Source organism: Schistocerca cancellata, chromosome 8, assembly GCF_023864275.1.
Source record: "Schistocerca cancellata isolate TAMUIC-IGC-003103 chromosome 8, iqSchCanc2.1, whole genome shotgun sequence".
In the NCBI taxonomy this organism is placed as follows: Eukaryota; Metazoa; Arthropoda; class Insecta; order Orthoptera; family Acrididae; genus Schistocerca; species Schistocerca cancellata.
Window position 1 is genome coordinate 332,828,069 of NC_064633.1, and position 16,467 is coordinate 332,844,535.

The 16,467-nt window shown below is 42.4% G+C and overlaps 1 protein-coding gene across 1 annotated transcript in view; it reads left to right on the forward strand.

Annotated features, from left to right (window-relative positions):
* The window catches only part of LOC126095552 (dipeptidase 1-like), a 122,750-nt gene that overhangs the window by 82,532 nt on the left and 23,751 nt on the right, over positions 1-16,467 (forward strand). Inside the window, exon 6 of the mRNA XM_049910330.1 lies at positions 4,607-4,783. Within this exon, the coding sequence (XP_049766287.1) occupies positions 4,607-4,783 (177 nt within the window). The remainder of the gene's footprint in view (positions 1-4,606; positions 4,784-16,467) is intronic.

The window sequence follows — 16,467 nt, forward strand, 5'->3', positions numbered from 1 at the left end:
TACATGTATGGTTTGATGGATATAATTGCAGATATTTGTATATGTGGTATCTTAAATGGTTCAAATGACTCTGAGCACTATGGGACTTAACTTCTAAGGTCATCAGTCCCCCTAGAACTTAGAACTACTTAAACCTAACTAACCTAAGGACATCACACACATCCATGCCCGAGGCAGGATTCGAACCTGCGACCGTAGCGGTCGCGCGGTTACAGACTGTAGGGTCTTTAACCGCTTGGCCACCCCGGCCGGCGTGGTATCTTAATATGTACACTCATCTGTTTCTAAAAGTCTTTCGACAAACAAATCACATAACTGACAATCTAATATTTTCTTTGTGGTCGTGACTGCACTATTAAGTGGACTACCTCTGTCAGTGTAGACCACTCGCTTTGCGTCCACGTGTCCACACTTCAACACCTTACCTTCTGCCCAGGGGAAAACAAGAATTAACGGCCTGCTCTTCCCACAGTGGCAGCGTGAGGCCACCTATCAGTACCACGTTGCGGCTCCTCTACCCTGAATGTAAACACTGATTATTTTCGGAAGGGTGTAATAAAGCTGTTACATCCTCTCCTGAGGCAAGAGGGCCCACGTGCGTTGTAATTGGTCTTTGATTTCCTGGATACTGGCAGTGGGACGGGGTTGACATCCGATGTGATGATGACGATGATGATATTTGGTTTTGTGGGGCGCTCTACTGCGCGGTTGTCAGCGCCCGTACAAATTCCCACTCTTTACACAGTCCAGTCTCGCCACTATCACGAATGATGATGAATGACATCGGAGGTGATTCCGCACATGTTCTATCAGGGGTACATCTGAAGATCTCGCTGGCTACGCCAATACTTCAAAATCGCGTAGACAGTTTGTGGAGACACGTGCCGTGTGTGGACGAGCATTCTTCGGTTGAAAAACGGCACCACGACCCTGTCACGTGAGAGGTAACATATGACGAAACAAGATACTCGTGACCTATAGTTGTGCCATCAGAGTTCCTACAGTCATTACCAGTCTGAACCTGAAGTTATACCCGATGGCTGACCACACCTCGATGACAGGAGTACCCATGCCTTCCCAAAACATTGGAAGAAAGAGAGAGCTCTCAAGTCTCCGCCATACCTGTCTGCCTACGATGGTCATGCATGTTAGTACAGGACTATGATTCCTTGCTGAACACAGTGCGGCGTAATTCATTGGCAGTCCAAGACGACTCAAAACACAACCGTCTGTGTTGTCGTGTAATGGCATCCTACCCATGGCACGGTAATTCCGGAACCTGGCTACTGCTAGTTTCTGAACAACAGTGTGAGATGACACTGAATGGGTTATGATCGGTTGAAAACACAATACGGCGATCCTCCTCTATGGTGGCCAGACATGATCGACCACAACGTTGACGATGAGTGTGTCTGCCCTTCTGTGCCCATGCAGTGCATCACGAGGGCGCTGTCACATACCATGCCCCAGAAATCTGGATATTGCAAGTTTCGACAAGCTAGCCAAACGGAGACACACAATAAGACCGCTTCTCTACTCTCTGGCGGCTAATAACACTGCGTCACATGAGTACGCGGCATCTTCGTGCCCTTCACAGTGACCATTCACCGTCTGACGCTGTTCATAGCCCCTATGTACCCTAGCAGTCCTGGTGATATTACTATACACGAATGACACTAATGTACTGTGGTGGGCGTCCTAGCTACCACGGAGAATTGCAACTCTGATCGTTTGCACACTCCCCAATAGTATGTACATTGACGTCCAACGATGACTTCTGGGTACTTCACATTTTTTGTCACGTGATAGTTATATTGTTAGAAACTCTGTGTATCCATTGAAACCTTCCCGTCTTCTCTATATCTCTTTTGTTACGCAACCTCCCTTCCACAATAACCTATGAGACCTTCCCTTAGAATTTCTATCTCCTGCTTAATAATAAAAAATGAAATTTTCCCTTTGAAATTAATTCTCTTTCTCAATAACAATAAGTGAAATCCTCGTATACAAATTTAAATGCTGCTTACTAAAAGTGATTTGCTGATTATTTTGACGAAACATAGAATGTGTCGATGTCGTGGCCTTCAGTCGTTACCTGCAATAACCCAAAACTGTTCCTTACCTTTTTTACTGTTACTGGATCGCCATCTGACTGCTACATCGAACTACGACATGAATATACTTACTCTGTTTTACTATACTCTATTAGCTGCTGGTGGGCTGTCACAATAACTGGCTGTATTTATTACCAAAGCTGACATTATTCTTTAATAGTAAAGCTGACGTTATTCTTTAATAGTAAAGCTGACGTTATTCATTAATTAATTTGACTGAAGTTACGTAATTCATAGTTAAACTTTTTCTTGACAACAATAAAATTTTGCAAAGTTTTACGTTGATGGTTTTTGGGGTGGATAATAATCAGTAATGCAATATTGCTGGCAAAAATTAATTAATTTCTGAAAACGATTCTTCAAATATTTACTGTTGGTAATGAAATGATTTTACAAGCGTTCAAATGGTACTTACTTTTTACAATAATCATACAACTAGCATTGCGCAAACATACCTTCAGTAGTGTAGAGTTTCTCAATAATACTAGTTCCTCTTATGATAATAGTTAGCTGATGTCTCTGTACATCCGTTTATAATCTCTTGTAAATCATAGCTGGTGGCTGGCAGGCACACCGCTCCTCTCGCTTCAAACCAGCTACCGACTCGCTTCACTTCTCGCTTACTACTGACTTCCTACGAACGCTAAAGTGCGGTCTCTCCCACCAACAATGCTTTCTGGTGCAGACAATCCCTGCTACCATTACAAAATGTACCAATGCGCGGTCTTTCCCGCTCTTTTCTTCAAACGTATCCATACGCGGTCTCTCCCGCCCTTTTTAAAATTATATCAATGCGTAGTATCTCCCGCCAACAACACTTCGGTGCAGACATTCCCTGCTACCACAATTATTTCCAAAATGACAAATATTAATTATTTCTACTTAATCCTATTAATGAAATACACTCCTGGAAATTGAAATAAGAACACCGTGAATTCATTGTCCCAGGAAGGGGAAACTTTATTGACACATTCCTGGGGTCAGATACATCACATGATCACACTGACAGAACCACAGGCACATAGACACAGGCAACAGAGCATGCACAATGTCGGCACTAGTACAGTGTATATCCACCTTTCGCAGCAATGCAGGCTGCTATTCTCCCGTGGAGACGATCGTAGAGATGCTGGATGTAGTCCTGTGGAACGGCTTGCCATGCCATTTCCACCTGGCGCCTCAGTTGGACCAGCGTTCGTGCTGGACGTGCAGACCGCGTGAGACGGCGCTTCATCCAGTCCCAAACATGCTCAATGGGGGACAGATCCGGAGATCTTGCTGGCCAGGGTAGTTGACTTACACTTTCTAGAGCATGTTGGGTGGCACGGAATACATGCGGACGTGCATGGTCCTGTTGGAACAGCAAGTTCCCTTGCCGGTCTAGGAATGGTAGAACGATGGGTTCGATGACGGTTTGGATGTACCGTGCACTATTCAGTGTCCCCTCGACGATCACCAGTGGTGTACGGCCAGTGTAGGAGATCGCTCCCCACACCATGATGCCGGGTGTTGGCCCTGTGTGCCTCGGTGTATGCAGTCCTGATTGTGGCGCTCACCTGCACGGCGCCAAACACGCATACGACCATCATTGGCACCAAGGCAGAAGCGACTCTCATCGCTGAAGACGACACGTCTCCATTCGTCCCTCCATTCACGCCTGTCGCGACACCACTGGAGGCGGGCTGCACGATGTTGGGGCGTGAGCGGAAGACGGCCTAACGGTGTGCGGGACCGTAGCCCAGCTCATGGAGACGGTTGTGAATGGTCCTCGCCGATACCCCAGGAGCAACAGTGTCCCTAATTTGCTGGGAAGTGGCGGTGCGGTCCCCTACGGCACTGCGTAGGATCCTACGGTCTTGGCGTGCATCCGTGCGTCGCTGCGGTCCGGTCCCAGGTCGACGGGCACGTGCACCTTCCGCCGACCACTGGCGACAACATCGATGTACTGTGGAGACCTCACGCCCCACGTGTTGAGCAATTCGGCGGTACGTCCACCCGGCCTCCCGCATGCCCACTATACGCCCTCGCTCAAAGTCCGTCAACTGCACATACGGTTCACGTCCACGCTGTCGCAGCATGCTACCAGTGTTAAAGACTGCGATGGAGCTCCGTATGCCACGGCAAACTGGCTGACACTGACGGCGACGGTGCACAAATGCTGCGCAGCTAGCGCCATTCGACGGCCAACACCGCGGTTCCTGGTGTGTCCACTGTGCTGTGCGTGTGATCATTGCTTGTACAGCCCTCTCGCAGTGTCCGGAGCAAGTATGGTGGGTCTGACACACCGGTGTCAATGTGTTCTTTTTTCCATTTCCGGGAGTGTATAAACATCTTTCATAAATTGTGGTTTTACAATAGACAATAGAAATATACACGCCTTACATCATTAATGCTGTATGGTGAAGAGATGCAATTTTACGCTGATACTCAAGCTCGCCACGGGCGAGGGAATGTAGTTCCAATAAGGGCTCGCACTGTTGGCGCTTTTGCAGCTGGTGGTGCGCGAGATGAACCGCCTGGGCATGATGGTGGACCTGTCGCACGTGTCGGTGCCCACGATGCTGGACGCCCTGCGCACCAGCCGTGCGCCGGTCATCTTCTCGCACTCCGCGGCGCATGCGCTCTGCAACAGCTCTCGCAACGTTCCGGACCACGTGCTTCGCCTCGTCGTGAGTATCCTACTTGCGGCATTCCAGTGACCAGCATAGTGCCGAACCGTGTACCTCTGCGATACGAACCTGCGCATATGAGCGTCGGCACTCGTGGATCTCTCACACTGAGAGATCCCCTCTGCTTGCCTACCACGTGACTACACGTGCTAGTATTCCTCATCTCCCTCCGCTCCTCCCTGCTGCCCCCCCTCCCCCCAACATACACACAAAAGGAAGTGCTTAGTCATGCTGCATGTGCAGTCTTACACTGCATGGACTGTACCACGTACACGAGAAAAAGTCAGAATGGTTCAGTCTGGGCGCCGAAACGAAAACCCACAGCAAAGCGCGGTGTTGCGCAAGGTTTTTGTCAACGGGGCGCCAACCTCCGTGCTGTCACAACCACTGGTATCTGTGCGACAGAGAACAATACGTGTAAGAGATGTGAAAAATCGAAGTTAAAAGGGTTTAAAAATTACAGTTTGTTAGCATGCACGGCTGCTGTAACCTCTAGCAAATGAACACATTTTCGGGTATTAACTAGCCATAATTTGTTAATACAACTCAAATCGTCTGTCCCCATGTTTTGGTGTCAACTGAAAGCCCATAAGAAAATAGCGGAGTAGGGAGAAAGGGAGAATATAAAAATGGTTCAAATGGCTCTGAGCACTATGGGACTTAACATCTTAGGTCATCAGTCCCCTATAACTTAGAACTACTTAAACCTAACTAACCTAAGGACATCACACATATCCATGCCCGAGGCAGGATTCGAACCTGCGACCGTAGCAGTCCCGCGGTTCCGGACTGAGCGCCTAGAACCGCCTAGAACCGCGGCCGGCGAAAGGGAGAATAAAGCGGGGGGGGGGGGGGGAAGCTCCAAAATTCCAGCTCTTTTACAGTATCCAATCAGTGCCAGTTGATTAACGTCATCAAGTACAAAGTTTTCGACATGACGTAGGGGAGTTAGCCCGAGGAAAAGGTTCAGGGTCTATCAAAGTAATCGACTGATTACTTTATCGGAGTCACGCAGAAGTAAATCAGGACGGATTCGCCAAAGTTCAGCGGATCGGTGCGATGTCTTCATCAGAGTCCAGAGGCGTAATATACCTGGCGATTGGAGTTGGATTTGCGTGACCGGTGGAATCGTGACGTAGTTATCGCCGTTGGTAGCAGAGCCGCTAAATCCACGATGTCCATTGTGTCTGCCACCAATACAATTCGTCCATTATTGGAAACGATTAATACAGAATTTAGATATAAGATGTTAAGAAGAAATAGCATTCCTGCGTATCACTAACGACTATAATAACCAATCACACATGGCATCTTTGTCAGATGCAGTAGTAACTCTTTCTGTAGGAAGTTCTCCAAAACTCTCAAATAATTCAGGAATAACATCATCAAACACCCTAAAGCTTTCTCTTGCTCCTTGTACATATTGTACGAGTATATTACACGTCTCTTCCTGTATATTACTCCTCCTTCCCTCAGAAATTCCTAAATCTTGCACCATTTTACATTATCGATTTCTATCTCTAGGTCGACAGATCCAATGAATGTCTGACTTTTCTTAAGTCTTGCTTCTATTATTAACCATAACGTCAGAACTACGTCTCCTGGTGCATTCTTCAGAAACTCTAACTGATCGGCATCCGCAGACCCTCTATCTCGTTGCCATTCTTTATTGTCTTGACAACAACTTATATGCATGAGCTGTTGAGCTGATTGTAGGATAGCTGCGATACTTGTTTTCCGTTCCTAACTTCGTGTTGTGTAGGTGATACTTTTCTAATATGAGATGAAATTTCTCCTGTCTTATAGATTCTACACACAGACTTGTCTGGTTGCCACTTCCCTCCAATAATTTTACAAACTCCGAAACCATGTCATCTACTCCTTCTGCCTTATTGGATCGCAAGTCTTCTAAAGCTCGTTTTGTCTCTCGTAGTGGATTCTCTATGTCATCCCTATGGAGTTAAATTTCTTCTCCTGACACGTCATCAGAGAAGTAATCCCCTTCGTGGAGACCTTTAGTGTACTCATTGCACCTGTCAGCTCTATCCTTCTTTCAGCACAGAAGTTCCTCTTGCAGTCTTAATGTTGACGCCCTTGATGTTAATTTCACCGAAGGTTGTTGTGACTTCTTACCTGCTGAATCAGTCCTTCCAAAGACCCTTCCAAAGACCATTTCTTTCTCGACTACTTCACATTCTTCTTGTGACCATTTCACAAGAAAGTCACAAAGTGACTTATGTGCTGTATTCCTGTTTTTCCCTGAATGTTTTTGTCATTCTCTCATCTACCAATTAAAGTATATCTTTTCTTACTCAAGGTCCGTCGCAGTTTCCTACTTCTACTTATATCTGCTCATCTTCTGTGATTGCCCGTTTTAGAAACGTCCATTCATATTTAACTAACCACACTATCACGTTATTCACAACGTTAGAGAACTTCAAACTCAACTCGTCATCCTTCAGTACTTCATTACTACACTTCTATCCACGTTAATTCTTCCGGGACAATCCCCTTAAATTTTCGTCTATCTTCATCAGTACCAAATTGTGATCGGAACCCATACCAAATCCGGGGTACACTCTACAATCGAGTATATAATTCCAGAATCTCTGTCCAATTCTAGAATCTCTGTCCGATCATGATATAATCCAACTTGAATCCTCCCGTGTCTCTGGGCCTTTTCCAACTATATATTCTCCTCTTGTGATTTCTGAATAGAGCATTCGCTATTTCTTAGCTGAAATTTAATACAAAACTCATTTAGACTTTCTCCTCTCTTATTCCTATTACCTAACCGATATTCTCCCGCAACCCTTTCTCTATTTCTTCCCCAACACCCCGTTTCAGTGACCGAGGTTATTATCCCTTTGCCTCGCAGAGTAGCCGCGTAGTTTGAGTCACCATGTGACGGATCGCTCAGCCCCTCCCGCCGGATGTTCGAGTCCTCCCTCGGGCATGGTGTGTGTTGTTCTTAGCACAAATTAGTTTAAGTAGTGTGTATCCCTAGAGACCGATGATCTCAGCAGTTTGGTCCTTTAGGAATTCACATACATTTGAACATTTATTATCCCGTTACAGACGGAATTACCCAGTCAGTATCCTCCTATACTTTATGTCTTTATCTTTTGTTTGCCACTTTGGCATGTATACTTGAACTGTTGCTATCGGCGTTGGTTTGATTCTTAAGAGAACAATCCTATTACTCTAAAGTTCACCGTAACTCACTACCTTCCTGCCTACCTTCCTGTCCTTAAAGAATCATACTGCAGCCATACTATTTTCTACTACTACTACTACTGTATTCGTTTGATAAGAAATTGTTATCTTCTTTCCGTTTCAGTTCACTGATCACCGCTACAAATTGAGTCCTTGCGTTTCAATTTGAGATTTTTTAGCTTCTCTATCACACCCACATTACGCTTCGTCTCGTGGAATGTTACCACTTCGATTGTTAGTCATTCTCTCGTGGTTACCCCCACCTAGGCAGTCCCAGAGATTCGAATGGGGGGCAAATCAGGGATTTTTGTCAACAGAGAGATCATCATGACACTTTTCCAGTTGCGGGTCTAATTTCCTGTGGATACACATAATGTGTTTTTAATTTGTGTCCTCGTGGCATCGGTCATTACTGACTCCGCCTTTCAGTGGTAGCTTCTCACTCTGAGGACAAGAAGGAGTCAGTAACCTCTACCCGCTCTACTGCCCTGTTTTCAAGGCCGTTGGCAGAACGAGGGCGACTTCTTATAACGGAAATTAATAATGATTTTTATTCAAATTTTAACCTGGGTTTGAACCTGGGATCAAGGACGTTTCAGTTACTAGTGAAATACGCCCCCCCCCACTCCACCCGCCCCCCCCCCCCCCCCGCAGATCCTGTCATAGCACTAGTTTAAAGTTGCGGCTGTCTGCACACAGGCAGTCCGTAATTAGTGGCATTTCAACCTTGGCTCCTGGCTCGTGTCATTCATAGGCTATGGCTACAACCTTTTTTCGAAGAGAAAAGCGATAGCTGGCGACCCTCATTAAAAATTATTTCACCGTTACAAGTATAGCAGAGCAGAAAGATAAGAGTCCGCCGATTACTACTTCCCTCGCCGGTAGTATGAACGTTGTCCTTTGTGAATAATATTTGTTTAGTGAAATATTGTAAACTCTGACCAAAATTGTAATGTGTGAGTGTTAATTTTATTTAGTGAAATATGAAAGCTGTTTTTCTCATATATTTAAAATCGTAATTAATAATCTGGTTATTCGTTCAATATTCATCATTCACTTCACTTACTGCGTCACGAGATGAGACAAAATCGAACAACGAACTTTATTGAGGCCCACTCTAAATGATTAAATAAATTGTTTGCAGCCGAAAATGTACGAGACTTAATCCGATTACGCTACACAGATGTATGGGCTCCTCCCAGCGTTAATAGGATCAGGCTATGAAACTCTAACTAAATTAATGTTCAACCCAATTAAATGTGTTTCATAAGTGTATATGTGTGTGTGTGTGTGTGTGTGTGTGTGTGTGTGTGTGTAGGCGTTCGATTTTGACAGCAAATATAACTAAATTACTGCGTTTGACTGTCTCTACATTTCTAAAGTAAGTGATAAATTCACAGGGACAGGTATAAACGAAATGATTCATTATCAAGACTTTTTCGGCTATCAGATAAATTTAAATATGCATCGTATCAGTACAGCACAGTAATCATTAAAATATTAAATCACACTTCGTGCAAAATATCTTGACATGAGTGAGACCTCTCTTATAGGTTATTCAGTGAATCTTGAAATTTGTTCCTTTGTCATACTCGCACACCGATAGTGTCTTTACAAACGACTAAACATTAATGCAAGTATTAATAAGACTCATAGTATAATCAGTCATTGAGCTCCCTCGGGCATTTATGTGCGTGTTGTTCTTAGCATAAGTTAATTTAAGTAGTGTGTAAGTCCAGGGACCGATGACCGCAGCAGTTTGGTCTCTTAGGAATTCACACACAGTTGAAAATTATACGTCTAGCGGAATTTCGTTCTGTATTTTACTCGAAAAATCTGGATTTGAACTTTACACATTCACTGTTTACAAACTTTATTAGGGATGCTGGAAGTGCTCGTACTTAGCGTCCGCTGTCTTACAGCTATGTTATAAGTGCGTTCGTGTTATAATGTGGAAAGATTATTTTAAAGTTATATATCTGTGGGTATTGTATTTTTCAGAATTCTACATTATTTACATATACTGAATACATAAATGTGATCTGTGAGTATTTTGCTTTATCAGTAAGTAATGCTTATAATTTTTAAAAAATAATGCATTAGTTGGTTTGAGAGTGATTTTGTTGCATGAACTGAAGTTGATTGTAATTTTGTTTTGAAATTAACGTTATTATTGTATGTAGAAGAAGAGGGTCTGCAGCAAATAAAATTATGGACTAATAATTACCTTTGAATTGGTTTGAGGGAAGAAACGTGCTTATCTATAATTCTTTATTACTTTTGTGTTTTCATTGCTAAAGTTTTTATACAGAATTACATCTAGTTCTAGCTCCTGATTTTCGTGGATTTCTAATGCCTCTAAAGTATTTAACTTTGTGCCTTTTGGCTGTGTATGCAAAATTCTTTATTCATGCCGTACTCTTGCCTGTTATTTTGTATCGTGTTACGATCAGAGGGATTGCAACAACTTACTTACTGTAACCTTTTAGTCAAACAGCTATGACATGTATACAGATCTATTGCCACAAGTTCTTCCCGTCTGCCCGGTAGAAACTTTTCAGTATCAATAAAATTCACCAACTGCCATATACTTTACGATATTTTATTTTATTCTGAAAGCAACCAGCTTCGACAATTCATTGTGTCATCTTCAGGCCCCATACACTTTTATCCAAATAAACTAACTTATCGAATAGTGCCATAAAAACTGGATAACGTGAATTCCACTCGTTATACAGATGCTTCATACGAAAATGTGACAACTTCGTGAAACCGTTCTTTTAAAAGAACGCAAAATCCCCAAGACTGGCAAAGTTTTGCAGAAGTTAGAAATATAGTGCGTACTTCAATACGAGATACTTTTAATAATTTCCACAACGATACTATCTCGAAATCTGGCAGAAAACTCAAACGGTAAAACGGTGAAATCACTGATGAGAGTGCCACTAGAGCAGAGTTACTAAACACAGTTTTCCCAATCTCCTTCAACAAAGAAGACGAAGTAAATACTTCTGAATTCCAATCAAGAACAACTGCCAAGATGGAAAACACAGAAGTAGATCTTAATAAAGGCAAGGCTTCCGGTCAAGATCGTATACCAGTCAGGTTCCTCTCAGAGTGTGCTGATACAATAGCTCCATATTTAGCAATTATATACAACCGTTCTATCTCAGAAATATCCATACCTAAAGACTGGAAAATTGCTCAAGTCACACCAATACCCAAAAAGGAAACTAGGAGTAATCCGCTGAATTACAGTCCCATATCACTAACGTCGATTTTCAATAGGGGTTTGGAACATATACTGTATTCCAACATTATGAAGTACCTCGAAGAAAATGATTTATTGTCACTTACCACTGATTCAGAAAAAAATCATTTTTGCGAAAAACAAGTAGATGTTTGTACTTATGAAGTAATAAGTGCTATCTACAGGGGATCTCAAATGGATTCCATATTTGTAGATTTCCAGAAGGCTTTAGACACCGTTCTTCTCAAGCTTCTTCTAACCAAGCTGCATGCCTATGGAATATCATCTCAGTTGTGAGCCTGGATTCGTGATTTCCTGTCAGAAAGGTCACATTCGTAGTACTAGACGGAAAGTCATCGAGTAAAACAGAAGTAATATCCAGCGTTCCCTAAGGAAGTGTTATAGGCCCTGATCTATATTAACGACAAAGGAGACAATCTCAGTAGCGTCTTAGATATTATGCAGATGATGCTGTGATTTACTGTCTTGTAAAGTCAGAAGATGACCAAAACGAATTGCAAAACGATTTAGATAAGATATCTGTATTGTGCGAAACGTGGCAATTGTCACTGAATAAAGAAAAGTGTGAAGTGATTCACGTGAGTAGTGAAAGAAATCCACTAAATTTCGATTACGTGCTAAGTGACACAAATCTGAAGGCTGTAAATTCAGCTAAATACTTAGGAATTACAATTACAAATACCATAAATTGTAACCATCACATAGATAATGTTGTGAGTAGAACAAACCATAGGCTACGATTCATTGGCAGAACACTTGGAAGGTGCAACAGGTCTACTAAAGAGACTGCTTAGATCACGTTTGCCCACCCTATTCTCTAGCATTGCTGTTCGGTGTTGGATCCGAAAAAGTACAAAGAAGGGCAGCTCGTTTTGTATTATCGTGAAATAGGGGAGATAGTGCCACAGACATGTACGTGAAGTGGAGTGGCAATCATTAAAACAAAGGCGTTTTTCGTTGCGACGGGATATTCTCATGAAATTTCAATAACCAGTTTTCTCCTCCGATTGTGAAAACATTCTGTTTGTACCCACCTACATAGGGCGAAATATTCATCACGATAAAACAAGAGAAACGAGGGCTCGCACAGAAAAATTTAAGTGCTCGTTTTTCCCGCACGCCATTAGAGAGTGGAACGGTAGAGAGACAGCTTTATGGTGGCTTATTGAATCCTCTGCCAGGCACTTTATTGTGAATAGCGAAGTAATCACGTAGATGTAGATATTGATCCATGGGACATGTGGCCTGTAATTGAAAAAGTGTCATGATACTCACTCCATTTGCTAAAGATTTCTGATTAATGCCCAATTCGGATTTCCAGGACAGGCTGCCAAGGGTAAGATAATAATGAGAAAAAAATTGAATAAGCAACCTTCTACGAGTCATAACATGTAAAAGTCAGAAATGTGAAATTGGTAGGGAAGCAAGAAAATATAGAAAAGGAGACGACAAAGTTCTATCTAAATAATGTGCTGGTCAGTGAAATGAAATAGAAAGAGGATAAAAATTTCTGTTATGATTAACGTAGCATAAAATTAATTGTAGTAGGATTCATGAATGGGAGGTACGGGAGAGAGTGTGTTACTGACAACGGTTGATTGATGGTATTGTTTTCATGAGAATCAACTGTAAACGAACGCTAGACATGTTGAGATACACGTGACAGTCACCAACAGAAGATAAAGAGGTAGAGAAAGCATGCAAGAATACTGAATGTGTAGCTCATTGGTAAAGGGCGATGAAAGTCTAACAATCATGGGTGGTTGGAACGCGATGGTAGAGGAAGGAACAGCAAAGATGGGAGAATACAGAGTTAGGTGGGAGATTGAATTTGTCAATAAACTGAGTAATGTAAGGAAATGAAACCCCTACAGCTGTCCTTATGATCTTACTTATTGTGTGGCTACCAGTTTCGACACTTCAGTGCGTCATCTTCTGGCTTTAGTTGATGCTAAATGGGTAATCACGATCCATATATATGACGCATCAGTGGTAAACATAACTGGTTTACGCAGACTATCATTAACTGTGATTCTCTCCAACCATCAACAGTCGGTGGTTGGAAAGACATAACAGTTACAAATAGTCTTCGTAAACCAGCTATGTTGGCGACTGACGCGTCGTATATATGGATTGTAATAAACCCTTCACCATCAACTAAGGCCTGAAGATGGTGCATTGAAGCGCCAAAACTGGTAGCTAAACAATAAATCAGATCATAAGGACGGCTGTAGGCATTTAATTTTTTACAATAGCGAACGGCAGTGGTCTCGCAGACCTCCAGTCAAAAGGATGGACGTACAAAACTCAGTAAATTTCAACTAGTAATAGCGAATACACTGCTCAAAGATCATAAGAGAATGAGATGCGGGAAGATCCTAGCCGAATTACGTCATGGTCAGACACGTATTGCAAAATCAGGCATTTAATTGCAAGGCGTACCCGTGGAAAACGGTTTATTAATGATGAACTATGGACCAAACTCTAAGGGAATCGTTCGAAACTATCAAGGTACTAATAAAAATGATTCAAATGGCTCTAAGCCCTATGGGACTTAACATCTGAGGTTATCAGTCCCATAGACTTAGAACTACTTAAACCTAACTAACCTAAGGACATCGCACACATCCATGCCCGAGGCAGGATTCGAGCCTGCGACCCTAGCAGCAACTCGGTTTCGGACTGATGCGCCTAGAACCGCTCGGTCACATCGTTCGGCTACAAGTATAAGTGATACTGATGTATTGTTGTGTGATGAAATGGGTTTGCAGTTCTCTAAGGCTGGACATTTCTAAAAAAAAAAAAATGTAGTCAGATGTGTTAGACGGAGAAACCTTGGTATAAGGAAGGTAATTGCAAAGAAACCTTGCATAACGGAAGGTAACTGCGAGGAAACCTTGGGTAACGGAAAAAATACTTCAATTGATCACGAAAGGAGGAAGTACGAAAATGTTCAGAAAAAAAACAGGGATAGAGCAGTATAAGTCATTTAGGAATGAAATGAATAGAAAGTGGTGAGAAGCCAAAGTGAAATAGCTGTATGAAAAATACAAAGCAATGGTCTTTGGAAGAAATTTAGTAGTTCTCAATGGTTCATCGAAATAGCAGCAGTGTGTTTACGTTTCACGGCGTCCATTGCAGCTGTAACGGTTTTAAAATTAAGTGCTGATAAAGTTATTTGTATACTGTGTTCGGTTATTACGTATAGTAGTTTCAACGTTGTCTCGTGCTGTTTTTGGTAAAATAACAGTTTAATAAACTTTCGGAAACTTTCGCTAACTTTCGCTAACTGTGTTTTATAAAGTTGTATCTGTGTTTAGTCGTTTCTTGCTGTTTCTAGTGAAATATTTCAGTAAAAACTCTCGCTCACTGTCTTTATTTTCGTTGAATATTCCTGTGGACCCTAGAATGTTTTGTTTTAGACAAGAAATTGTGTGAAGTTTTTGTGGTATTGGTATTAGTTGTGTTTTAGTAGTATTAATAGATGTAGTTGTTTTCTCCGCAGAGAGCGAAATTCGATATCACTTTCGTTAGTTCTTTAAATCATTCGACTGTAGTAACTGAACTTCGGTAACGTAGAAGTTTATTTTTTTCGGTATTTGTTAACATTTTACCATGGGGGAGCAGTGTGTGCTTTATCGTAGGTTTGTGAGTACTGGGTTATGGTGTGAGATTTATTGAAAGTATTTTAATTGCGGGGGGTGGGGGGTGGGGAGGAGGATTGCAATGGGGAAGACAGTGGGTATTCTAGCGGTACCCTCTCCTATAAATGCGGAATTTGTAGCAGAAATAAGTTAATAGAGGAGCAGGAATGTAAGATCTGTGCCCTTCAGATGCAGTTAAGAAACACAAAGGAGGAACTAGGTATGATGATGAAGGAGAAGGGCTCTACGGACTGGGAACTTGCAGCTGATAAGAAGACAGCTAGGAGGAGGAGATTCTCAGACAGCTATATTTTGTGTATCCCAATAGACCTGACCAGAGTTAAATGGAGAGGGGCCTCTGGTAGCTGTATGTGTAGGAAATATGCAACAGACCTCAGATGTTAAGGGTTCTGAGACAGCTGAAGTTTCAATCGGAAAGAAGGTTCTGCTATTCGGCAGTTCACATGGCAGAGGTATAAACCAGAAATTGCAGGAAGTGTCGTGGAGTTAGTACCAGATCATCAGTATTCTGAAGGCTAGTGCGGGGTTGGCTGAGGTGGGAATTAACTTAGGAGAGTTACGTAGGCATTTTACGAAAGAGGGTCAGATAGTCATTGTGGATGGAACTGGTAGTAGTCTTGATAAAGACGGAGAGAATGAAGCAGCTGGTGACCTGGATAACATACCTACTCAAACTGGTGGCACAAATGTGCAGTTGGTACAATTGTTTCAGCGTCATGATTGGCCTCATCTTAATCCTGATGTCAGGCGTGTTAACATGGGACTTTAGAAGGCAGTGAATGCGGAGGGCATGGCTTAGACTGCAGTGGTGACAGTTGAGTCTACTATTAGGCATGGCCTGCAACTCAGTAGTTATGCGAAGGGGAAGTTGGCAAAGCCTACAGGTGGCAATGTAGTAGGCGGTGGTGGGATTACTTACGGGAAATTTCCTGTAGTGGTTGGTGTTAAAGGTGCACCTTTTTAAAATTGAAGTCATCTGATAGGTATCCCCGCTTAGAGGAAGTCTCGCTAACAAACGAACCGCCTTCAAAGAATGTCAGTTATCCAAGAAGTGAAGGAATTAGTACATTTCATTAAAATATGAGAGATATTAGAGATAAATTTAGTGAACTGCTTATAGATGTAGACTGTGACATTATTGGTACATCAGAGCATCACTTAAATAGTGTGACAATTCAGAGACTTCCTTTACTTGGATATACATCGGTTGGCTGTTTATCAAGTAGCTCTTTGCAGAGTGGGGGAGTGACTATATACATAAAAAAACAGTACTGCATTTGAGTTTGTAGATGCGTCAAAGCATAGCCCCAAACAGTTATTTGAATGTTGTGCAGGGGCAGAATGTAGTGAAAGTAAACTTCTAATTGATGTTATTTAATGAAAGTAAACTTCCATTTGTTGTTATTTATAGGTCCCCTAATTATGACTCCGGAGCATTTCTGCTGAAGTTAGAGAGGATTCTTGGTGCACTTTATAGGAAGTACCAAAGTTGTATGTGGTGACTTGAATATTAATTTTTTATGTGACTGTGC